Source organism: Nycticebus coucang, chromosome 24, assembly GCF_027406575.1.
Source record: "Nycticebus coucang isolate mNycCou1 chromosome 24, mNycCou1.pri, whole genome shotgun sequence".
Lineage (NCBI taxonomy): Eukaryota > Metazoa > Chordata > Mammalia > Primates > Lorisidae > Nycticebus > Nycticebus coucang.
The window spans coordinates 31,664,485-31,690,790 of record NC_069803.1 but is presented as its reverse complement, the minus strand read 5'-3'; the positions used below and the strand labels follow the sequence as shown (position 1 = coordinate 31,690,790).

Sequence of the window (26,306 nt, the reverse complement as noted above, 5' to 3'; positions counted from 1 at the left end):
TCAAATTGTGCACTGGCCTCACTGCTAATTAAACAGAAAAGAATGACTATTATCAGTCAGCATCCATTGTGGGCACAGGATGAGACATTTTAATCAAAAGATCCAGGAATAATCCTGCTTCATAGGTAAAAGAAAAATTACCTGCACATGTGGTAAAAAAATATGCTTTAGAACAATAAAGCAGGTCTTGTTAACAGAGCCCGACTCTCCATCTCACTCTTTTATCTGTGCGCAATCTTACAGGACCCACCCATCTGCTATCAAGCCTTTAAATGACACTAGAAAAAGTGTTACAAGAGAGAAAGAATCATTAATGTAATTTTCAACATAAATTGGACGGACAGACAGACAGCTCTAACCACCCTTCTTTGATCACAAGTGTCATTTATTCTTAACATAATTTTTATCCCTGGTTTCTTCCTTCACTTAAAAGCAACGAAATAACCTATCGTGTGTTACAAGATTTAAATCCTCATAAATACATAATGAGGCCTGGTCAAAGAAGATCTAGAAAATATAAATTTATAGGTGAAGAAAATAATTTCCTTTGGGTAAGGCCTTAGAAGTAAAAACACAACAGCAAGTGTTGGCTTGGTGCCACTGTCCCGTTCCTCCCTGAACCTCCCTTCTCTCCTTCGTTTCCAGCTCAGGTGCCAGGTTGGGAGGACGAAGAGCTCCACCAGCCTAGTGATGATGTCCTGGCTGGGGACACAGGGACCCTCTGGTGCTCAGACACCCAGGTCCCATTCTCTGATGATGTCCTGGGGACACAGGTGCTCTCTGGGCTCAAACACCCCCAGCTCCTGTTCTCTGTCAACCACCCAGAGTGGTCAGCAGGTTTCACCACTGGGAGAAGCCGCTAGTGTTCTCCTTTGCAACTTCATTGGAACTAAGAGCTGGGGTATCTCTCTGTGGAATCATAAAGCTTTAGTGTTTTAACATTTAAATATTATATGGGTATTTTCAGGACAGGAAGCACAACTTATTGATCTGTCACTTACTAAGTGATTTGGAACCTAGCACACAATGGGTCACTTAGTAAATATTTGCTAAATTGTTAACCCAATCAATGAACGTTCTGCCGTCCCTTCACCGTGACGTGCTGTCTCACTGAAAATCCCCAGATCATGAGTGGACCAAAGTCTACCCACAGAAATGAACTCTCTAGATTCACTGCAGAAGTATCACGTGTGTGTTCCAGAGGCTGACTAGCTAGTTACTGGCTCCTGGATTTAAGTCTGAAATGAAGGTTCCTCCCCAAAGTGCACACACACAAGAAGCATGGAGGGGTCTCCCACTCGCTGCTTCTCTGACGTGTTGGTGTGAACGAACCCTACCCCCTCCCCTCCCATCATCACTAGAAGGGGACACAGATGTGGTCATCAGGTTTCCTGGCAGGGGGTGGGTGACTTTCTCAGATGACACTTGCCCTGGTTGCTCTACTCCAGGGAGGCACGTTTCTATTTTCAGGACTCTTGCATGATATGGAATGCCAAAAATATGACAACTGGTTCCAGGGCTGAGAAATAGAAACCCGTGTGACTGGCTTCAAACCCACTGAAACATATGAAGCTCCCCCTCCTGTCGCCCTGAATAGGCATTACGCTGACCGAGAGCCGGATTTAAAATGAGAAAGTTGAGAACCCCCAGTCTGACCCACCTACACAGAGACTTAAAGTGTCCCTTCCGATAATAGACACTCAGGACAGCTCAGCTCTAACTTAGCAAGCTATCTGCCATGAGAATTCAAGCTATCTAGTAAGTTCGTCTCAGTTAGCATGGGAAAGATGTCAGGAAACTGAGTCTGTTATTTGAACTTTATCCATTACCGAGGAAATAAAAGCCGAGACCCAAAACTCATCTATTTAAGGCATTTATAAGATCTTTTTGTTAGGACAGGAATAAGTTCAGTGGTGATGGTTTTAGAAATCAGAAAGAGTAAAGTACACATGTTATCCTGTTGGGTGTCTTTAAAGGAAGGGCATTTATATAAGGAAGAGAAAAGCTCTGTCTCTGGAGAGTACAATAGACAAGAGTCTGTGGGAAGAACTTTGAACTAGCTGTGTCCTGGAGCTTTAAATATCACCAAAATCTCTGATACACTTTATAGATTTTGATGTGTATGTGGGTACTCAGCATGATGTAGAATGAGATTTTTCTGTGGCTCTAAAAGATATAGAAAAAAATTCGTATTTCCTATTTTCTGTTAAAGACCACTGAGGATACCTGGAATGACATTTATATACATTTATGTTCTGAATGAGGGCCAGAGCATGGCTGCATCTGGCTGCCCTTAACACAGTACAGAATGGTCTAGATAGTATTAACTCAGAGAAGGAAAAAACCTGTTCAATATGTTTATTGCTAAGTTAAAACCTAAATAACGATGGTTAACAGTTAAAGAAATGTCTCCCTCAGACACAGAGATCATTTGTTTTTTGGAAAAAAAAAAACAAAGTCTTCCAACTCTGGAAATCGTGTGTCAGATGTTATCATGCAGATGTAATCAGCTGATGTTGAGATTAGCCGCTGGCAGGGGCAGCAGCATGCAGATGTCTGAGTGGAAAGAATATGTCTTCTTAATGGTAAAATGAGAAATGAAAATGGGAAGAAAAACAAGCTCCCTATAATCAGAATGGGAAAGAGACTCCACCTAGGGTGTCTCACAGACTACTCACTGGGAGAATGATTTTAGGAACATCAACTAGAAATGTAGTTCAACTGATTTTATTTACCTTAGCGATTTATAATCCGTGGTCTCTGGAGAGTAATGTGCTAACTGCACATGATTGACAAAATGAACTTGATAATCAGAGAGCAAGTGGGAAGTCTGGGTGAGGAATCAGAGTGTAAAGACAGTCTGTAATTGGGAGCATTCGGAAAATGTTCTTTCTGATAGCACAGGATTGAATACTGGGTTGGAAACAGTTGTATGAAATGAGGCATAAGACCACACGAAACTCAGGAGACTGGTCACTGGAAATTCATCCTAGCTCACCTTTTGTGTCCCCTGTACTAAGATTAGTTGGGGTGATAAACCTTGGGCAGGACTGAACTTGCCTGTAAGAATTCAGAAGCTCCAACCCTGGGCAGGCTTCTAGAGTACGCTACAGAGAATTCTGGACAACCTCGTAAGTCTGGAACAAAGGAAGCATTAAGGGTTAGCACTCATCAACCCCTTCCTCCGGGCTCATTTCAAATGTACTTTATTAATATAGAACACTAACTAACACTCACTGAGAAAAAGAAAAAAAACCTTTGTGCCAAAGACCGTCAGAACTGTTCAGCCTTCTTCTGATTGTTTTTATGGTTCTTAAAACTCACTCCTCACTGAAGTTAGTTTGGGTGGGGATTTATATGGCCTGTTACATTCACAGATATGGAAACAAAGCCACGGAGAAGACCTCAGGTAACGTAAGGTGCTCAAGGCCACAGAGTTAGTATTAATAGATCGCAGAGCCAGAAAGGGACCCACCAGTCTGGGCCCCAAGACACTTAACAGATCGCAGAGCCAGAACTGGACCCACCAGTTTCAGCCCCAAGACACTTTCCTGCACACATCCCACAGCAGCCTGGCCTGGCAGCCCCATCCAGACGCGACTGCTTCTTGCTCTGAATTTCCCGAGTGACCGGCCTCTCCTCCTTCCCATTCCTTATGTGGACTTCCGCTGCAGTTGACTGAATGCTCGTTGTTCTCTCTCTGCTAGACAGTGAACGTGCTGAGAGGCACAGTCATCATCTCTGCGTCACCTTCTATTCTCAGGGCCTGTTTTAAAGTCCCCAACATATTAGATGTTTGATAGATTTTGATTGCGGGATTGCATTAAGCAGTATAAAGATATGATTTATCCAATGGTTTATACCCCCACCCCACCCACACTATGAAAATCTCAGACAGAATGGACCCCCTCCAACCTCTGCTCCACCCTAGGAAGAGGAGATGGAGAACCAGACTCGTTAACACAGCCAAGGACACAATTCCCCTTGTATCTGATCTCCTCTCCCTCCTCCTCCAACAAAATCTAACTAAATGAAGTGACACATTTTTTATTTATTTAATTCAACTACCTGGTATTCCATGTTTTGCAATAACTTTTTAAAAGATTAGACAAATGTTGGCCCAATTCAAGATTCTACTACAGGTTTTGTAAAAGTGAATATTAACTAAACATAGTTCATGAAATTAAATTACATAGTTTAATTTTTTTCTTCTTTTTTTGTTTTTTTAATTTTATTGAGACAGAGTCTCACTTGGTTGCTGGTAGAGTGCCGTGGTGTCATCAGAGCTCATAGCAACCTCAAACTCTTGGGCTCAAGTGAACTTCTTGCCTCAGTCTCCAGAATAGCTGGGACTATAGGCACCTGCCATAAGGCCCAGCTAGTTTTTCTATTTTTAGTAGACATGGGGTCTCACTCTTGCTGGGGTTGATCTTAAACTCCTGAGCTCAAGCAATCCACCTACCTTGGCCTCCCAGCATGCTAGGATTACAGGCATGAGCCACCACACCCAGCCCGTATTTTAATTTCTAGTGAAATTGGGCAAAATGTGTGAAAAGGGGTTATAGTAACTTACAAAAGACCCAGAATGAATGAAAGTCCTGCAGCCTGGGCTGCGCAGGTGGGGCCACGGCACCCTGCTTGTCTCCCTCTGTTTGCCTGAGAAGCCAGCAGAGCCCGTGCTCTGTACCGACTATGGACTGTGGTTACAACAGCTCTTTCTCCACTTTCTTCCCACTCCACCAATTTTACTCTTTTGCCCCGAGTCATAACTCTCTGAAAAGCTCCCTTGCCTTTTGTTTAAAAACAGGATCAACGGGCTTTTCCAGATATCTTTGGTCATGCTAGACTCACTGGACCTGACTGAGGGGCTGCCGGCTTCTGGACCACCCTGTGGTACAGAAGTCAACACTGGAGAAGAAAGATTTTACAGCCCATCTTCTGCCAGCTGGAAAACAGGAGAAAGCTAGAGAAATTAAATTTTGAAGTCATAAAATGAGAGAATGTTGGGATGACAGGAACTTTGACTCCCCTATATTCTAGCCCCTCACATTTCAAATGGGGAAACTGTAGCTCAGAGAGGGCAATGTGTCTTATTCAAACCCACACCAGGAAAGAAAGAGGGACTGATTTATGTAACAAGGTGCACAGATCTCAAAAGCAGGATGTTGAGCAGAGGAAGCAGACAAAAGAGAACAGACATCACATCATTCCATTAAGTTCTAGAACTGACATAGGCTATGATGACAGAGATCAAAGAAACGGTTGGCTGGGTGGGTGGGTGTTGGCCGAAAATGGGTCTCATAGAAACTTCAGTGACTGTTGTATGGAAATGTTCTTTATTTTGGGTAGGCTAATGATTATGCAGTGTTCATGAGTGCCTAAACTCATCAAATTGTATAATGGATATCTACACGTTATTATATTTAAATCTCATCTCAGTAGGTTTATCTAAAAATAACTTCTGAAGTTGTTACAAGCCACACAGGGCGTGAGAGACCAGGCTGATACTGGGAGCAGGGCCGTCTGCCTCTCAGAGTTGGCCTGTCAGGCGCCACCTCCTCCCCCCATGTTCTTTTCTTTCTTGATGAAAATGAACCTCTCAAAACCAACTTAGGTAATGGCCTTGTACCCCAGGCGACTGCATCGCAAAGAACATGAGAGGCATTCCAGGGGGTTCACGGTTAAACCTGAGACATTAGATCATCTGCTCAGAACCACTCTGGGGGAAGCCATGACTCATGCAAATTTCAAGCAAGACAAAATAATGATTACCATTCCCTCAAGAAGGCAGTGGGGAAGAAGTGAACGAGCTAAAGAATATGAGATGGCTTTGGTGCTTCTAGAAAGATATGAAAGAATGAACACACTCCCCATTTAGTTCTTCTCATCTAGACACACCCTGTCATTATAACGTATTCCCAGGGAGGCCAGAGAGAGCAAAGGCACGCCGGCCACTCAGGAGCAACAGTGCCACTGAAATCGCCTGTGTATTAGCGCTGTATAGAAGGAAACATACTGGCATCTCTGGAATTCTTCTCTCTTCCATTTGATAAGCTGGACCCTGTTTCATTTGAGGTCTTCCTCGTAGAAGGGAGAGGTCTTTACAACATTCTGCCAATTAGAAAGATAGGGCCGGGCAGAAAATGCCCTTTGGTCCACAGGCCCTGACAATGCCTCATCCCTGCTGCTGTAACAGGCGTCCTGCTTATCAATGCCCCCAACAGCCCTTAGCTGGAAAGTCTTGGTGACACTTCCATTCTCTGGGAGAAGAGCTTTTTTGCACATCCAGAATTATAAAATGAAGCACATGCAAAAAATTGTCTAGATTTCACTGTTTATTCTGAGCTTTTCCAAACAGCTTACAAATCAGTATCAGCTCAAGAGAAGTAACTTTCTTTGGGAAAGGACAGCTCTATTTTCAAGGCTTTCTTATGCCCTGTTCATTGCAAAGCTCTACTGATAATAAGAAATTTCTCATCAAAATGCAGCACACCAAAGTCCTGAGCTCCTTGGTGGTGGTTGTTCTTGGTTAATACTAACAAACTACATTCAAAATTCTGAAGAATACTGGCACTTTAGCTTCTGAAGTGCCAGTTTCCTTGTTCTCACAGAGAGCATCTTGGGTTGTCAAGGTGCTTTTATTTTTTACTAAGTATATAAGGTTGTTCTATACTTAATAATAATGGCATGTGCATTTATAATTTTTACAGATCATCCCAAATTGCCTTTCTTGAAAGTTGTACCATTTTCACCCTTACCACTTGCTAGAATTTGAATGCCTCCTCTAAAAAAACTGTTGACATTTAATTGCCACTGTGAGGGTGTGAGGGTGTTTAGTGATGGGTCCTTTACGAGGTGACCAGGTCCTTAAGGTTTTGCTCTCATGAATGGAGTTACGCCATTATCGTGGGAGTGGTTAGTTATCATGGGGGTAGGGCCCCTTCCTCTCTCTCTGTCTCAGGCACACTTCCTTGACGCACGATGTTCTCTGCTGTGTCCTGATGCAACAAGAACTTGGACTCCCCAGCTTTCAGAGCTGCGAGCCACATAAATCTCTTTTCTTTATATAAAAACAAATAGAAGGTTCTTGGTGGTTAGCACACCCTGCAAAACTGTGTGTTATTGTACAACCCTCAGCTAGCTCACTGCTATGCTTAATGTGGGAAATGAATTATAAAGTATTTAAAACAAATATGTTCCATTCCTGAAAACCAGTCTGAATGTCCCTCAAGCACTTCATAAATACATGAGTATAAAGGGAAAATGAATAATATGAGGTCTTGGTTGTGAGGATTCAGATCTGCTGGAGAAAACTGCACAGAAACCCAAGGATAATGCCACGTACGGCTGCTCCTCAAACAAAGAGGGGGACTTATAAATTACTGCTAATTTTTGGTCAGTCTGATTTATTCTCTTAGACACTTATGTCTCATTTTAAGCCAACTGACATATCAAAGTAAGTAATGGAAACTTTTATATCCTTTATTTCTAGGTAACATAATATCCTGAGGCCTGAAGTATTCCCTAAGCTCAAATTTAACTATATTAAGAGAGAATTGTTCCTTAGTCTATGGTACATACTCATAGTGCCTTTAAATTTTATTTTAATCATTTGTACTAATTGACAGACTATTTCCCCTGGAAGCCCTGGCAAATCTACTAATAGGAAATTGCTTTACACGTCAGTACAAGCATTTGCCTTTCCAAACCTTTAATTCAGTAGATAGTTAATATTTCTCTTGATATTTTATTGAGAATCAGTGAGTGAGAAATTTTATTGCTATTATGCTGTTTATTAAATTTGACAGAAAAAGACTGTGTCTGTGTTACTACCAGCAAAGAGGGATATGATAAAAATAATTTTATTATCATTTTAGTATATTTCATTATTATTATACAATGTAGTATATTACTTAATCTATAGTAATTATACTACAGGCTGTCCCAAATGTTGCTATACATAGGAAAATTAACAAACCCATGTTATTATATATTATTTTACATTTTTAACATTTGTACAACACATAGAGAAATGTTTTATAGAATTCTGTGATGAATATTCTGTAAATAAAGGTACATTTGGCTACAATTTTTCATTTTCCCTATGTGTGTATGTGTGGCAGCCTTCTGGACACCCTGTATGTTTCCTTTGTGTTATTATTATTACATCTCATATAACAGTAATGATGGCAGATAACCTGATTTCAGCTCTTGGCTCTGCCAAAAATTTCTAGAGAAGTAACTTAATTCCTCTGAGACTCAATTTCCTAACTGGTAAAATGGAGATAAAAACATCTGGTAAACTATAGGAACGTTATGCATTTTAGCTGTGTTAACATTTTCAAAATAATTTCCTTTGTTGCTGCAATGCAGATGCAGACAGGGTCCACTCCAGCTGTCAGTGGTGGCATCTTCACTATTATCACTGTCACCACCAGGATGGCCTTAGTAACATGTGCTTTAGGAAATGTGATTCAAAGTTTACCTGCGGAACCAAACACGGAGGTTCTGCAGTGTTTTGCTTTCCTCATTGTGAGAAGAAATCATGACTTCTGAATGTCAGAAGTAAACATTTTATGTGTGCATTTGAACTCAGGGGTCAGGAGGACTATACCCGTTCTTAAGTCTTGAGAGGAGAATTCTTCCATGACATTTCCAGACCCCGGCAGCCTCTGGAGGTCCTGGGCATGTGCAGACTAACCCCATTTCTGTTTTCATCTGACAATGGCTTTCTTCTCCACGGGCCCAAATCTCCCATTTCTTTCTCTTGTGAGGACAGCAGGTTTTGGATGTAGGGCTCACTCTCTCTGGATCCACAATGATTTCCTTCCAGAGTCTGAATGGATTATCTACAAAGACCTTATTTACACCTAAGGTCGTACTCCAAGATTCTGGGTGGCCCTGAATTTTGGTGAGACATTATTCAACCTGCTACACACACCAAGTGCTATTTCCAATAAGATGATAAAAACTCTCTGGGAACCTGTTTTGAGAGGAACTTTGAGGTTAATCCAGGATGACTTGGAAAGTGTCCCTGCCTCATGAGCAAGACAGCAGAAAGTGGGCCCATATTTTTCCCATCGTCATTACTTATCACTATCCATGAGGGAACAGAGACTAGAGGAAGGTTAGTCAGTGTCCAAGGTCACTCCCCGGCAAAGTTGCAATAGAAACAAAATCTCCTGAGTCACGATTCAGTGCTTCTCATACTACACAATCTAATATCCTCTACTCATATCAATACCTCTTTAAATATTATCTGTAAAATATAAATCTGATGTCTAGAAAATTACTAACACCCAAATACTCATGCTCACTTCACTGGTCAGATTACAACAGCTAAGTGCATTTGGCCATGATAAAGTAACTGGTATCAGACTAACCCTCCATCTGAGAACAAAGTAAGACATTTTTTATTACTAAACAGAAATTTAAAAATGTTTGAGATATTTGAAAGCTCTGAAGAGTAAGTGTAGCTGATACTGGTGTACACTAATATTTTTATAGACAGTATACTTTAGAGAAGTATTACTAGGGCAAAAAAGGACATTTCATAAGGATAGAAGGTAATTAAAAAGAACAAGTTGAATAGGAATAAATAAAAAATCTAAATTTTTAAGACTCCAGTAATATACCTTTAGATATATAAAGTGCATACACACATATAAAGAAAAAAAAAGACACATAGGCAAATCCGTATGGTACACGTGTGTGTGTGTGTGTGCTGGGGGGGATGTTATTTAATGACCTCTGTTTCTCACAGATGGAATAAGGGGATGCCAGCAAGATGGTTGACTAGAGGTGCCTGGCACTCATAGCCCCACAAAAGAAGAAGGAAAACAAATGAATAAACAACTAAAATTTACCTGGAGTGTCTGAGGGAGAACGCTGAAGTGCAGCAAGGTATCGGAGAAATCCTCTTGAAGCATGACAGCCTGGGACGGCAGCACAGAGTGGAGAACTGGGCACTCCGCCCTGCTACCCTGTGTCCCCAGAAGGACTGGCTCAGAGCCAGGAGAATTTCCTCATGAGAAGAGGGGTAAGCGGAAGGCCTCCGTCAGCTGACCTTACTACAGACACCTGCAGACCCTCCTATGGGATCATCCCAGAGTCCTCACAGGGCTTGAGTCCAGTCTGCAGAGCTGCCTGGAATTCAGGGGGCCACATCACTTCAGAGTAGGAGCATACACTTTTCACTCCTCATACCCCTACAACCCAAGCTGCTGCAGCACGGCATTATCCTGAAACCAAAACAACTGCTGGGGTGTGAGCTGCGCTGGGGGCCAACAGACACTGCTCCTTTATGGCCTTGGGGTTCCACTGAAATGGGGTTCCATTTCTCCAAGCCCACATGGGTGGTGCAACAGTACAAGCCTGGATGCTCAAAGTCTGTGTGCAGGAATGGCCATGATGCAGATCCTGTATAGCAGGGAAGCAAATCCTGGGCCAGCCAAGCAAACAGTCCAGCAAACCACCCACAGCAACTCCCTCCAGCACTCCTGGAGGGGGAAACAGACTGACGGACATGCCCCTGAGCTGCGGAGCTACCACACGTCCATTTCCATGGCTGGAGAGACAGACTGACAGATGTACCCCTGAGCTGTGGAGCCACTGCATGCCCATTACCAGGGATGGAGAAACAGCTCAGTGGATGCAGCCCAAGTGGATGAATCCCCAAGCTACCAGAGCCACCATGTGCCCATGCTTCAGGGTAGTGCAACAGCTTGGGAGCCTCCCCCCAAGAGACCCAGTCCCCAGGTCAGCCTACCTACCAAGTGCACACACACGCCCCCAGCCTGAGAACCAACCTGGCAAGTTCACCCTCAGCATTAACTGTACCACCACCACTACAAACTCCCACAGTTGAGATCACTGAGGCGCTCACAAACCTGTTAATGTGGATGACGGTCAAAGAAACTGCATGGAGACCACATTACTGTGTTCACACAAAACCAAAGTCAAAACACCCTACCCACCTGTCACCCTAGGACCAATCTATAGGAAAATATCTTGTCTATGAAAGATACTCTACACAATTTAAAAAGACAAGTATTCTACCAGATGCACAAATGTTAATATAGGGAAACAAGAAACACGAAAATGGTAAGAAACGTGACAGCTCCATAGGAACTTAATTCTCCAGTAACAGAACCTCAAAAGAAGAAATTATAAAAATCCAGAAAGAAACACTAATAATGATCTGAAGGAAACTCGGTGAGATACAAGAGAATACAGGTAAACAAATCAGTAAAATTAGTAAAATAATTCATGATCAGAACAAAGAAATTCAACAAAGAGATAGATATTATAATACCAAACAGAAAGCTTGGAGCTGAAGAATTCAATGAATAAAATAAAAAACTTCAAGAACAGAGTAGGTCAAATAGAAGAAAGAATTTCTAAGCGTGAAGACAGGTCTTTTAAAATAACCCAGGAAGACAAAAAAGGGAATAAAGAATAAAAAAGAATGAAGAAAGCCTACAAAATTATAGGGAACCATAACACAAACAAATACTGACATTATATGGTTTTAAAAAGGCGAAGAGATGGGAAAATGCAGAGAAAACCCATTTAATAAAATAATAGCTAAAAGCTTCCCAAATCTTGAGAAAGATATAAATATCCATATCCAGGAAGTGTAAAAGTTCCCAAATATATTCAACCCACAAAGGTCCTCTTTGAGGCACAATATAGTCAAATTTTCAAAAGACAAAGAGAAAATTCTAAAATACGTAAGAGAAAAGCATCATGTCACATATAAGAGAATCCTCCTCAGACTAACAGCATATTTCTCAGCAGAAACTTTACAGGCCAGGAAAGAATAGGATGAAAGATTCAAGGTGTTGAAAGAAAAAAAAACCTGCTAGCCAAGAATAATAAACACAGCTAAGCTATTCTACAGCAATGAAGAAGAAATAGTCTTTCCCAGACAAGCAAAAAAGAACTCAGGGAATTTTTTATCACGAGACCAGGCTTACAAGAAGTGCTTATGGGAGTCCTGCATCTGGACGCCAAAGGAGCATAATTACCATTATAAAAACACATGAGGGCGGCACCTGTAGCTCAAGGAGTAGGGCGCCGGTCCCATATGCCGGAGGTGGCGGGTTCAAACCCAGCCCCGGCCAAAAACCACAAAAAAAAAAAACAAAACAAAAAACAAAAAACACATGAAAATATAAAACTGACTGGTAGAGCAGATACAGAAAGGAGAAAGAGAAAGGAATAAAATCTTTGAATAAAATCTTATCACTGTAGAAAGTGGTAAGATTTTTTTTTTTTTGCAAGAGAAGAAAAAAGCAGCAGAGTATACAAAGCAGTAAGAAAACAGTTGACAAAACAGAGGAATAAGTTCTCACCTATTTATAATAACCTGGAATGTAAGTTAATTAAATTCCAATATTAAAAGATAAAGATTGGCTGAATGGATTAAAAAACAAGACCCAACTATAGGTTGCCTAAGAAAAACTCAATGACACCTATAAAGACACACATAGACTGAAAGTGGAAAAAAAAATTCTATGCAAACAAAATCCATCAACAAGTCAGAATACCTACAGTTACATTAGATGAAATACAATTTAAGTCAAAACGGTAAAAAGAGACAAGGCAGGTCATTACATAACGATTCAGCAAGAGAATATAACAAGCATGAATGTGTATTCACCCAGTACTGGAGCACCCAGACAGGGAAATCAAATATTATTAGATATAAAGGGGGACATTCATTTCAACACAATAATATTTGGGGACTTCAACAGTCTACTTTTGGCCCTGGGCAGACTGTTTTGATAGAAAATAAATAAATAAATTGGATTTAAACTGCAATATTGACCAAATATACATACAAGACATTTTAGGAAACATTTCATCTAACGGCTATAAAATACACATTCTTTTTTCATCAGCACATGAAACATTCTCCAGGACTGACCATTTGTTAGGCTATAAAACAAGTCAAAACAAATTTTTAAAAGTCAAAATTATACAGATATCTTTTCTGACCTCAATTGAATAAAAGTAGAAATCAGTAACAAAAGGAACTTTTATAACTGTACAAATCCATGGAAATCAAACAACATGCTCCTGAATAACCAAAGGGGTCAATGACAACAAAAAGAAAACAATGTAAAAAAAAAAAAATTTTTTTTTAAAGATTCCCATTTCCTTGATTTTATCTTAAATGATCATTAATGAATGAAAATAAGTCATAGAAAAGCCAAAGGTATTTTTAAGTAAGTTAGTCTTTCATAAGAGAAAAGGAATCAAATTTTAGTACAAAGAAAGCATCTCCAAAGGGATGAGTTGCTTACTGTGAAGAAAAAAAAAAAAAGCAATGTAATTTACCTTCCTTTCAAAGAAAAGAAAAAAACCTAAATCTGTTATGGAAAATTTGGAAAGATAAAAATTTTTTGAAACAGATTAAAAAGAAACAAAAAAAACACAACACTACCAAAACCTATGGGATACAGTAAAAGCAGTACCAAGAGAAAAATGGATAGGAATAAATAACTACATTAAAAAAAAAGTGATTCTATAACTTATAATACACTTCAAGAAACTAGAAAAGCAAGAACAAATCAACCCCCAAATTAGTAGATATAAAGAAATAATAAAGACCACACAAAATTAGAGGAAAAAAACTTAAAAGAATAGATCAGAAATAAACAAAATTGAAACCAAAAATTACAAAAGATCAAAACCCCGATATATTACTGGCTTGAAAAAATAAAAACAGATAAAACATTAGATAGGCTAAGAAAAATGAGAAAAAAAAAATCCAAAGAAATAAAATCCAAAATAAAAATGGACACACTACAAACGACACCACAGAAATACAAAGGATTAGAGACCAGTACAAACAACTGTATGGCGACAAACTGGAAAATCTAAACAAACCAATAATTCGTAACAGGATTGAATGGGTAATAAGAAATCTCCCAGCAAATATTAATAAAAGTCCAGAACCACGTGGATCACGTCACTGCCTGATTCTACCAAACTTTAAAGAGTAATAATACCAGCTTTCCTAAAATTATTTCAAAAGAATTGAAGTGCAGAGAAATTTTCCAAACTCATTCTCTTACACCAGCACTAGTATTACACCAAAACCTGACAAAAACACAACACTGACAACAAAAAACTACCGCCCAATATCCTTGATGAACAGAGAGGAAAAATGTGTTAATAAATACTACCAAACCAAACAGATTAAGAAAGCAGTTCCATTCACCATAGCTGAAAAATAAATAAATGAATAATCTAGGAGCAAATTTAACCAAAGAGTAAAAGATCCTACAAAGAAAACTGTAAAGCACTGAATGAAAGAAATTGAAGAGGATTAAAAAAAAAAGAAGAAGAAGAAAGAAATGGAAAGATACCCACGTTTATGGATTAGAAGAATTAACATTTTAAATGGCCATATTATCCAAGGGACCAAAGGGATCTGCAGATTTAATGTAATTCTTATCAAAAACCAATGGCGGTCTTCACAGAAAGAGAAAAAAAAAAAATTCTAAAGTTCTGCTGAAACTGCAAAAGATCCCAAATAGTCATAGCAATCCTGAACAAAGTAATCAAAAATACCAAGCTGGTGGTATCACACTACCTGATTCCCTGATATACTACAAAGCGATAGTAACCTAAACACATGGGATTAGCATAAAAATAGACACGTAGACCAATGGAACAACAGAGAACCCAGAAATAAATCCATGCATTTACAGCCAGCTGACTTCTGACAAAGTTATCAAGAACATTCCCTGAGGAAAGAACAGTCTTTTCGAAAAATGTTGTTAGAAGAAATGGATATTCATATGTACAGAATTAAAATTAGAATCCTATCCACACTATAAATGAAGATCAATGCAAAATAGGTTAGAGATTTAAATATAAAACCTGAAACTATGAAAGGAAGGCATAAGGAAAATGCTTCAGGGCATTGGTCTAGGCAAAGATTTTATGCAGAATACATCAAAATTACCAGCAACAAAAGCAAAAATAGACAAATGAATTAAATTCACACTGAAAAGGTTTTGTACAGCAAAGAAAACAACCTACAAAGTGAAGAGACAACATACTGAAAGGGAAAAAATACTTGCAAATGCTTTTACACTGCTGGTGGGACTGCAAACTAGTACAACCTTTCTGGAAGGAAGTATGGAGAAACCTCAAAGCACTCAAGCTAGACCTCCCATTTGATCCTGCAATCCCATTACTGGGCATCTACCCAGAAGGAAAAAAATCCTTTTATCATAAGGACATTTGCACTAGACTGTTTATTGCAGCTCAATTTACAATCGCCAAAATGTGCAAACAGCCTAAATGCCGACCAACCCAGGAATGGATTAACAAGCTGTGGTATATGTATACCATGGAATACTATTCAGCTATTAAAAAAAATGAGGACTTTACATCCTTCGTATTAACCTGGATGGAAGTGGAAGACATTATTCTTAGTAAAGTATCACAAGAATGGAGAAGCATGAATCCTGTGTACTCAATTTTGATATGAGGACAATTAATGACAATTAAGGTTATGGGGGAGGAAAAGCAGAAAGAGGGACGGAGGGAGGGGGGTGGGGCCTTGGTGTGTGTCACACTTTAGGGGGCAAGACATGATTGCAAGAGGGACTTTGCCTAACAATTGCAATCAGTGTAACCTGGCTTATTGTACCCTCAATGAATCCCCAACAATAAAAAAAAAAGAAAAAAAGAAAAAAAAATACTTGCAAATGACTCATCTAACAAGGTATTAACATCCAGAATATACAAGGAATTCAAATAACTCAGAAGCAAAAAATAACTAATTTGATTATAAATGGGCAAATGACCTGATCAGACACCTCTCAAAAGGAGACATACAACTGCCCAACACGTATATGATAAAATGCTCACAATCACTAATCAACAACAGCAAATCAAAACCACAATGAGATCTTACCTCAGTTAAAAAGACTGTTACTGAACTGACAAGAAATTATAAATGCTGGAGAGGATGCTGAGAAAGGGGAGCTCTCAGGGTCTGTTAGGAGCTCTCAGGCAAGGCCTGTTAGCACAACCATCATGGAAAAACAGTATGGAGGTGCCTCAAAAACTAAAAATACAACTACCATGTAATCCAGTAACTCTGTTACCCTGTATACTCCAAAGGAAGAAAACCCGTGTATTGAAGAGACAGCTGCACGCCTGTATTCATGGAAGCATCATTCACACACTCCGCAATAGCTAAGACGTGGAATGATCCACAGGTGAATGGTTAAGGAGAACATGCTACATACGTGTAGAGTGTGAGACATTATGTTAAGTGAAATAGGCTGGCAGAAAAAATTACCACATGTTCTCACTTACACATGGAAGCTGAAAGCCCAGAGCTCACGGGAGATAATAACAGTGGGCACCACAGGCTGCGGAGGGGCCGGGCAGGGAGAAGCTGGTGACAGGTGGATATTTACAGCGAGGTGAGAGATACCAGTTCCAGTAGATTGCACTTGGAGTGATTATAGGGAACAGCAATTTATTGTGTATTTTCACAATAAAATATAATAAAACACGAGATAAAATGATGAATGTTCCCAACACAAAGAAATAATAAATGTCTGAGGTGATGGATTTGCTAATTACCCTGATTTAATCATGACATCTTGTATGCATGTATCAAAATACCACACTGTACCCATAAATATGGATAATTATGTGTCGAAAGCAATAATAAATTTAATTATTTAACTTGAGATAATAATTAATTTAAAAAATAAAATCTTCCAATTATTTCATTTATCCTAGCATCCCCAAACCATAAATCCTTAGGAATAAAATCTAAATTAAGATGTGCAAGACTTCTACAAAGAAAATCTGCAAAATATTACAGAAAGAATTAAAGAAGACATAAATAAACACTGATACATGCCATGATTAGGGACTGGAAGACTCAATGTTGTGAAAGCTTTTTTGAGGAAGGTGTCAGGCTGGTTCTAAAATTTGTACAGAAGAGGGGCAAGAATAATGAAGATAGTCTTGAATAAGAAGACAAAATCAGAAGATTTACCATATCAGAGATCAAGACTTAACTACAGAGCAATTCTTATCAAAAACAGTGAAGGGGATTACGTGAGCTGAAATAAAGTAAGATATCAGCACAAAGAGCTACAACACGGAGGCAGAGCAGGAGCTCAAACGGCAGACACGCACACTGTCTGCAAATCACCTGCCTGCAAAAAAGAGCCACTGCAGTGTTCTTCTCAATAAATAGTACTGGGTCAAGGGGCGTTTTTATGAAAAAAAGATCCTAAATCTTGTCCTCTCCTTCACACTACACAGAAAATTAACACCATATGGATCAAAGACCTGTATTTGAAGGGAAAAAACTACATGATACCTAGATGATAACGTAAGAGATTATCTTACTGATTAGAATTCTTTGATAGCAACCTAAAATCTTTAGCCCTAGAAGAGCAGACTGATAATTTGACTTCATTAAAAATTAAGAACGTCTACAATTTAAGAAAACAATTTTTATAAAGAGGCAAAAGGCTTGAATAAGCACTTCTCTCTCTCTCTCTCTCTCTCTCTCACACACACACACACAGACAGAACACTCATAAACCCGCATTCACAAGACATCCAAATTAGATTCAAGGGCAGATGAAACAGGCACGTGAGGCAGAGTTATTGTAATTATTTCCCCCATGTTTCCCTAATTTCACTCTTCACAGGAGAGCAACTCTGTGCATTTCAGTTAGAAACGGTAATGCCTGGTTTGTGGAAAAGGCGACAGCACAGCAGCTGTTCCTTTCGGAAGTCAGGTGGAGCATTCATAAAATCACCTCAAGGAAACAGCACCCTCTTTTCCAAAACGTGTCATGCTCTTTGTTGGCACTCATTCCACCCAGAGCTTGTGGTAACTGAGTGACGTGGAGTGAGGAGAGGCGCCATCAGACTCTGCTAGCAGGACCATCTGGGTGAGGGACTTAACCTCTCTGAGGATTTGTTTTCTCATGCAAGATAAATAACGGGCACTAAGAACATCTTTATCTCAGACGGTGAAGGGGATTACGTGAGCTGAGACGTGAAAATACCTGCATAGATTATGGTACAGAAATTTTATGTGTACACGTAGAGAAGAGACAGTTAGTTTCCTGAATCTGGAAATATGTCTGCATTAGTTGTTTCCACAATTTAAAATCACCATTTTTTATTTGTTTCTATTTATGAAGAATAACGAATATTAAGAGCACGAATGCACGCTGCCCAAAGACGGCCGTCGATCACTTCATGCACGTGGGTGTCTGTCTGGCCATCAGGCAGAGGTGAGTGACAATGTGCGTGGTGGCTCTTACAACAGATCAATTAGAGATATGCTGGAGGAGCAGTGTCTAATCATACAATAATTGTAACAAATCAGAGAGAATCTTTTTGAAGAATTACCTTGGTAAGAGTGGAACAGATTAAAGCAAGCAAAACTAAATTGGCCTTACAGGACAGCACAATCCTGAGGGGAAAATTGAGAGTCAGAAAAAATTTCCTGACTGAAATTTCCTCCCCTGAGCCAGAATCCCTGTGACCTAGTCCTCACATTATCTTCACAAAACAATTTCCTTGCCTACAACGCTCCTTCTCATATCCCTGCCTAGAAAATTGTTACTTGTCTTTTGAAATCACATATTCATCCAATCAAAAATGTTTAAAAAGCACCGAAAATGTATGAAATGCTTTGCTGGGCACCAGGAATAGAAATTGACCACATGCTCATGAGCCCAGTCTCTGCAGGAGCGTCCCTGCAAAGCCTCCCCAGGGCTGCTTTCTGCCCGGCTTTAACTTTTGAGTGCACCCGTGATACCAGATACCATCTCTGAGTTCCTAGGGCCATTTCCCCACCTGGCAGGGGGCACCGGAAGACACCAGGCTAGATCTGTTCATCTTTTCTTCCCCAGGGCACAGCTCGGAGTCTGACACATAGTGTGTGCTCAACAAAGGCTTTCTGAATGAATTATTCTTTCTCCATGAAGTTTTGATACAGTTGAATCTACTGAATGATTTTCTTAATGAATATTAGAGAAATGAAACAATTACACTCAAAAAATTACATCTTTCTGATACATTCTTTGTTATTTTTTCTTATTTTATTAGCATTTTATTAATAGTCCTAGCAGCAGCTTTCAAATGGCCAGAGAGCTAATGTAAATTGCTCTTGAAGAGATGAATAGCATCAATATAGGTGAAATGAAGTCTGATTAGTGTTTTCTAGTTTGAAATTATGAGAAACTTTGAAAAAATGTAATGAGCTTCCATTTAATTGGAAATAGCTATGTGCATAAATGATTTAATATACCAAGGCATTTGTTAAGTTTCTATAACAATCAACAATATTCATTCAAAAAGACAAAAGTGGTAAAAGACATTCACAGAATTTATCTTCACAACACCAAAGTCTGGCACATCCTGCAAATAAGGGTAACATTGTTTACTTAAAAGCACTTAGTATAGACCTAAAAGTGCCCCCCGGTTTGTAAAAGTGTGCTTTGAACTGTCATTGGAAAAATGAAAAAGAAAACATGAAAACATATTACTTGTGCTAAAGAAAAAGCAGCCAATCTTTAAGTAAGCATAAATATCTCGGGAACTATAAAGCTCAAAGAAATATAATTCCCATCTACTTAATTTGAAATCAATGAAGTATTTTGCCTTTAGTCATTTTGCTAAAAATTATGTAGAAAAAAACCACAGAGTGAAAGCACGAAGGTACCTACTTGGTCTGGTGTTTAGAGCCTTTGAGGTGGGCGTGATACTGTTCTATGGAGTTCAGGGAGACGCTGCAGATGGTACATCTGTAATTGCGCCTCAGACCTGTGGACAAGAGACAGACCTTGTTAGTGGCGTCTACCTGTCAACCTTGTGAATGAACCTCAGCATCCCCAGAAGTTCAGCATCTGAGAGGCCGTGAGGTCGACCCCACCAACAGCCCTCCAATCCCTCCCTCCAGAGAGCAGCCAGCAGGCCCCTGAGTGGGAGGGTGAATATGAACATGTCAGAAGCTGCCCATTGTGCTTCTAGATGGCCGAGAGTCTGAGAGCATCTGTTTTTGAATTGAAGCAAAATATTTCTGGACATTTTATAACTCAAACAAAAGAACATTACACATCTTCCCTAAAGCATATAGACATAGCTTGATGTCCTCTCTGCAATGAAATTTGGGACTCCAGAGAAAAACTGTCCTCGTTCCTTTCTAAACTCCTTTCACTTCATTCATTTATGTACCACTTCTAGGATCATCTTAAAAAATGTAACACCCAGGAGATGGATAATGTATCAGTCTGGTTCCTATGGAGTCTTACTTTTCACCAGGGAGTTCAGAAGATAATCTATTCATCCAAGTGTTCACTGATCTAATTAATCCATTAATACAGCATCAAATTTAGACCAGGGTCTAGGCATCCTAAGATGAGTAACATGTTCTTTGCTTTCACAAAGTTTAGTAAAAATACTGTTTTGCAACATTGACTCATATAGGAGCCAACTTGTGTTAGAAAGCTGCTCCAACTACGTAACTTTAAACATTTGCCACAGATCAGACCAGCATGGACCACAGTCCTAACAGCATGTCCCTTCAGAGCGGAGAGAAGGCTGAAGCCAGTCATGGGCTGGAGTACGGCCCTGGCCCTCCTTATTCTTGCTTGTAGGATGTGGGGAAATTGCATAATTGGTTTCTAGCCTCAGTTTCTTCATCTTCAAGGTGAAGGCAAAGCCACTCACACCGCTGGATGTCTCAGAACTATGTGAATAAAATACAATAAGACCTCTCTAAGCTGACCACCTAAGGGACTGCAAGAAAGTGCCCCACGTCCAGAGGTGGTCACATAGAGAATGAGGCTCACTGTACTGGCACATCAATGTGGTGCACGTAGGTCAACATGAGGAGGTGTCAGTGCAGGGAGGTGGCCCACTACACAGGTTCTACTGTGCATTCAAGTGTTTAGCACACGAAAGCTGCTGGTATTAGTTTTCTGCAAAATTATTTTTCACCATTATGATATTCAGGAGTAAACAACGATAGCATTGTCTGCTGGTAAATGCATAGTTTTTCTTTCTAAGAGCCAAATTTATTCTCTATTTTCCTAAAAAGACAATAGGTCGTGGGCGGTGCCTGTGGCTCAAAGGAGTAGGGCGAAGGCCCCATATGCTGGAGGTGGTAGTTTCAAACCCCACCCCGGCCAAAAACTGAAAAAAAAGAAAATAGGTTGAAACTTAAGAGAGCTCTATTGTACTGACAGTTCCCTCCTAGGAGAGAGTGGAGTTTTCTCCCACACCCCAAGCCTGTGGGGAGAGGTTCGGTGGATCTTCCCAGAGAGCAGAGACGCCTTCTTGCACCAGGAGCAGTGGGCTGGACTCTGACACCACCTACAAGATCCCAGGGGCTAGAGACTGTGGTTTGTTAGTTACTCTGATGGCAAAGTATAAGAGGTGACAGGACCGGGCAAGGCTTATATTCTCAGAGCTTGTCAGAACAAAAGAGATAGAAAAGTTGCCCACAGACTGCATGTGCACGCTGGGTCAGGGAAGAAGCTGATCTAAGGACATCTTAGGTGCTGCCCACAATGGCTGCCTGAACTCGAGGGCAGTGAGTCTGTGGCAGAAAGATGCTGGGATGTTCAGCTGGTGATCTAGGTGCCGAAAGCGACCTGCCAGGAGACGCTTAGCCCATATTAAGTCATGGTGAATCCCTAAAAAAGCCATGAGAAGGAAAATCAGCGTGCAGCCCGACCAAGTCTCCCAGCACCCATGCCGGCTTTGTATAACATCTATCAAGGAAACTTCTATTTCCTTCACCTTTTTAACCTTCCTCCCTGCTTCACTCAGCCCTGAATAAACCATAATCCACCAATCAAGGTAAAAGAAGAAAAGCAAAAGCCTCGGAAGGACAAAAAGCAGAAGCTCCAAAGACAAAGGGAGGAACCTCTCCCCATACCCCACCCACCAGTGGGCAGCCGCAGACAGACCTGAGCTGGTGGAGGGTGAACTCGGTCTGAATCAATCCTGGAGATAGTTACATGTTTTCTCCATCCTAGATATACTAATTAAGGAAATGGAGAGTTCACAGATTTATGAATGTGCAAAGAACTGTTTACTACTTAAAAGTAAGTGAAAATTCATTAAGTTTTAGGTCTTAGTTTCTATCCAAAAGTTAGGAAAGAATAAACCCACAGAGACAGTCTAAATAGGCGAATGGAAGACAAGAATCGAGTTACTTTCCGATGGCATCAAATCCAGCGAGTCCTGGGAACCGCATGTGACGGCGCTCCCAGAACCAACCGCGACGGAGCTCCCAGAGCCGCGCGTGATGGAGCTCCCAGAACCAACCGCGACGGAGCTCCCAGAACCAACCGCGACGGAGCTCCCAGAACCGCGCGTGATGGAGCTCCCAGAACCAACCGCGACGGAGCTCCCAGAGCCAACCGCGACGGAGCTCCCAGAACCGCGCGTGATGGAGCTCCCAGAACCAACCGCGACGGAGCTCTCAGAGCCGCGCGTGATGGAGCTCCCAGAACCAACTGCGATGGAGCTCCCAGAGCTGCACGTGACAGAGCTCCCAGAGCCGCGCGATGGAGCTCCCAGAACCAACCGCGACGGAGCTCTCAGAGCCGCGCGTGATGGAGCTCCCAGAACCAACCGCGACGGAGCTCCCAGAGCCGCACGTGACAGAGCTCCCAGAGCCGTGCGATGGAGCTCCCAGAACCAACCGCGACGGAGCTCCCAGAGCCGCATGTGACAGAGCTCCCAGAGCCGCGCGTGATGGAGCTCCCAGAACCAACCGCGACGGAGCTCCCAGAGCCGCATGTGACAGAGCTCCCAGAGCCGCGCGTGATGGAGCTCCCAGAACCAACCGCCACGGAGCTCCCAGAGCCACACGTGACGGAGCTCCCAGAGCCGCGCGATGGAGCTCCCAGAACCAACCGCGAGGGAGCTCTCAGAGCCGCGCGTGATGGAGCTCCCAGAACCAACCGCGACAGAGCTCCCAGAGCCGCACGTGACAGAGCTCCCTGAACCGCGCGTGATGGAGCTCCCAGAACCAACCGCGACGGAGCTCCCAGAGCCGCGCGCGACAGAGCTCCCAGAACGGCTCTCATGCCCACAGTTGTGGACAAAAACTAAGGCTTCCTGGAGGCGTCCACGTTCTCAGGCCCAAGCACTTTGTAGAGGAGCCTATTTGGAACAGATGTGGTGAGCTGGGTTGTCTAGTACAAGAACTTGTTTTTGTTTCAGCAACATAATTAGGCAGTGACTTGACTAATTGCTCAATTAAAAGTCATTTTAATTATGGGGAAAAGACCTATAAAGAAATCATAAATATCTGGGATCTTCTTAGGGAGGAATCTAAGAGACCCAACACTTTCTAGGCACAAATACCCACGTCTTGGTTCCCCCAAGCAATGAATCTTGTAAGTGGCTGCATCCTTCAGTGATGGCAGTGAAATGCAGAATCCCAGCCACAGTATCTGGAGATTATGACGCTATGAGCCTTAGATGGGGCTTGGAAATGCACAAGAAGATTTTAGACTGTAACCCTCAACCTCACTTGACAAAGAACTCTCAGAAAAATTATACTCCTTTTGAGAATTTGGATTTGTCAGAATAATACTGGATCTTATTTTCCAAAAAAAGCTATTCCATAAAAACAGCTGTGCTTACACTGTCTTTCTATTTCACAGGTGTCCTGATTCAGAAGGATTTCCTGGTCCCTAAACTGCGAGTCTGTAACCTCGGACTGTGCACTCAGGACCAGCAGGCGAGCTATCTGATGCTTCTGCAGGCCTGACCCAGTCTCCTCTTCTATGCATGGAATCAAAATATGAAAACTAGCTTTCGGCTTACTCCCTCCAGAATTCTCCATCAATTTTGTCATAATAAATGGTAACTACTATTTATTAATATGTGGGACCTCTTTGGACTAATCAAAGGTCTCCTCATAACAAATGGGGGTTCAGCTTAGCAATGGGCATAAATATTTATGTTTTAAAATGGGCAATTTTTTAAGAACTCCAGCAAATCTTTAAAAAATACTCTGATCTGTTGCTTTCCATAATAGTTCTCATGCTCTGCAGCCAAGCAGAGGCGTGGGCAGGAATTGTTTGGCACTTTATTCCAACATGAACTACAGGGATTATAAACTGGCAAGGCAATGCATATAAACAAGAACAAAAGCAAAGCAGGGGCAGAGGAGTCCCCCCCACACACGACATTGTGTCCTTGGTGGGAACTTAGTGCTTTATTAATGCTCAGTTGAAATGCTAATTACTCTGGAATTATGTGGCTTTCTTTCTCCTTAGAGAACTAGAGTATTTTATTATTAAACCACAAATGCTAACTTTTTCATTCATTTTTCAGCACAATGCCACATGAAGAGTATTCTAAAACCTTTGTGGACCAAAGGGTTATTTCTGCAGGGTTGCCCAACGTATGTTAGAAAAGTACAGTCCCTGCGTAAAGAGCTGACAGATAGTCCCACTGGAGAGAGAAGTCACATATGCAATTAGAAACATTGCAAGGTAGACCATTAAAAGCACCACAGTGAGGACAAATTGAAACGTTAGAGGAACGAGAAGACTATTTCTAATTCAAAGGATCTGGAAAAACTTGAAGATGCATCACTTTCGTGTTTAAATTCCCTAGCACAATGTTAACAAAACAGATGGTCCTGAGAAGTTCAGCTGTAAGTGACTACTTGACGTTGTCTTTTCAAGTCTAGGAAAGCTAGATGCCCCTATGACATCCGCTGCATCTATTCTACATGTATGTTAAAGAAACACCACTGAGCCTTGACTGTGGTGCCAGACACATAAGACAGAGTATGTTTCATTATGGGGCGCAGCAAAGAGAAATATAAGGAACAAGCAAACTGAAAAACATGCTTAAAGGCTGGGAAAGTGTTACACGGGGATCAAACAGGAGAATGAGAGAGAAAATAAATAGGAAGAGGGTGATTTCTGGATATGATGGATCAAAGAATTCTCTGAAAAGTATGAAATGAAAGCAGGGACGGCAGCCTGTGCTGTGAAGAACAGGGCAAGTCTTTCAGGGAGAGGCCAGAGTGGAAATGGACTTGAACAGAAGGAAAGGCTGAAAGAAAATATTACCATGAGAATGTGACCACCTCTCACTCCCTACCATAGGAATGTGACCTTTTGTAACTGTTCCAGAAGATAGCTCCCCGAGCTAAAGCGAATGTTTATTGTTAAAGACAAATATTTGACTGTTGATCTTATCTTAAGACAGTTGAATAATGAACCAGAGTTCTTCTTATCTGGTTAGAGCCCCTGCTATGTCTACTCCCTCTTACTTTATGGTTAGAGCCCCTGCCATGTCTGCTATTCCCGCCTACTTTGTAGTTTTTGCCTTCATAAGCTTGTAAAAACTGCTGTGCGGGGCTTGACTCCTCGGCTTCTAAAAGAGTTGTGGGTCAAGCCCCGGCATGCAGGAATAAAAATCCTCTTGCGTTTTTGCATCAAGCGACGTCTCTTGCGGTTGATTGGGGTAGTCAGAGCTCCGGGCAGAGTGGGGGGTTCTGCCCCAAGTCTTTCAAGGTGGTGAAAGAACACACGCACCCTATCTACCCCAAATCCTCTGTCCAGCAAAAAGGTCCTTCAAAACTAACGACGGATGAAGAACACTCTTAAAAACAAAAACTAAGACCAGAGTTTGGCAACCAATGAGTACTACAGAAATGCTTCATCTAGGTCTTCAGGGGGAAGGAAGTGACACCAGATGTCAATTCAAGTCCACAGGGAAAAAAATGACATCAGACATTTTCCATGTGTGTGTATCTATCCTTTAAAATTCCTCTTAATTTACTTGAAGACAGCAAATAAAAAAAGAAAAAACTATAATATATTGCATATTGCAGTGTTTGTGAGGTACACACAGGTAAAGCAGATGGGAGCAGAAGCTCAAGAACAGGTTGGAGCAGAACAGTGCTGTTGAGAGATTATATTTACATGCAATCGTACAATATTAACTCTGAACTAACAGTAGTCATTTAAGGATATATATAGCAGTCCCTTAAACCATTACATAAATGTAAAGAAAGAAAACTAAAAAGCATATGGAGAAAATAAAATATAATAAAGAGTATTTGACTCACCCCTCCCCCCCAAAAAAGGCAGGAAAGAAGAACTAGAAAAATAGGAAATGGATGAAACAAATAGAAAACAAATTCCAAACGATAGAGCTAAATTCAACCTGATTGATAGTTACTTACATATAAATGGATTAAACACCCCAAAGGCCAAGACTGCCAGATTGGATAAAAAGCAAGA

General features: G+C 41.0%; 1 protein-coding gene across 2 annotated transcripts in view; it reads right to left on the bottom strand.

Annotated features, from left to right (window-relative positions):
• ZMAT4 (zinc finger matrin-type 4) overlaps positions 1-26,306 on the bottom strand; it is a 344,755-nt gene that overhangs the window by 23,649 nt on the left and 294,800 nt on the right. Inside the window, exon 6 of one of the 2 annotated variants that reach the window (XM_053578481.1) lies at positions 19,746-19,842. The exons of the other annotated variant lie outside the window; for it this stretch is intronic. Coding sequence (XP_053434456.1) covers positions 19,746-19,842 — 97 coding nt within the window. The remainder of the gene's footprint in view (positions 1-19,745; positions 19,843-26,306) is intronic. 2 annotated transcript variants of the gene reach the window in all.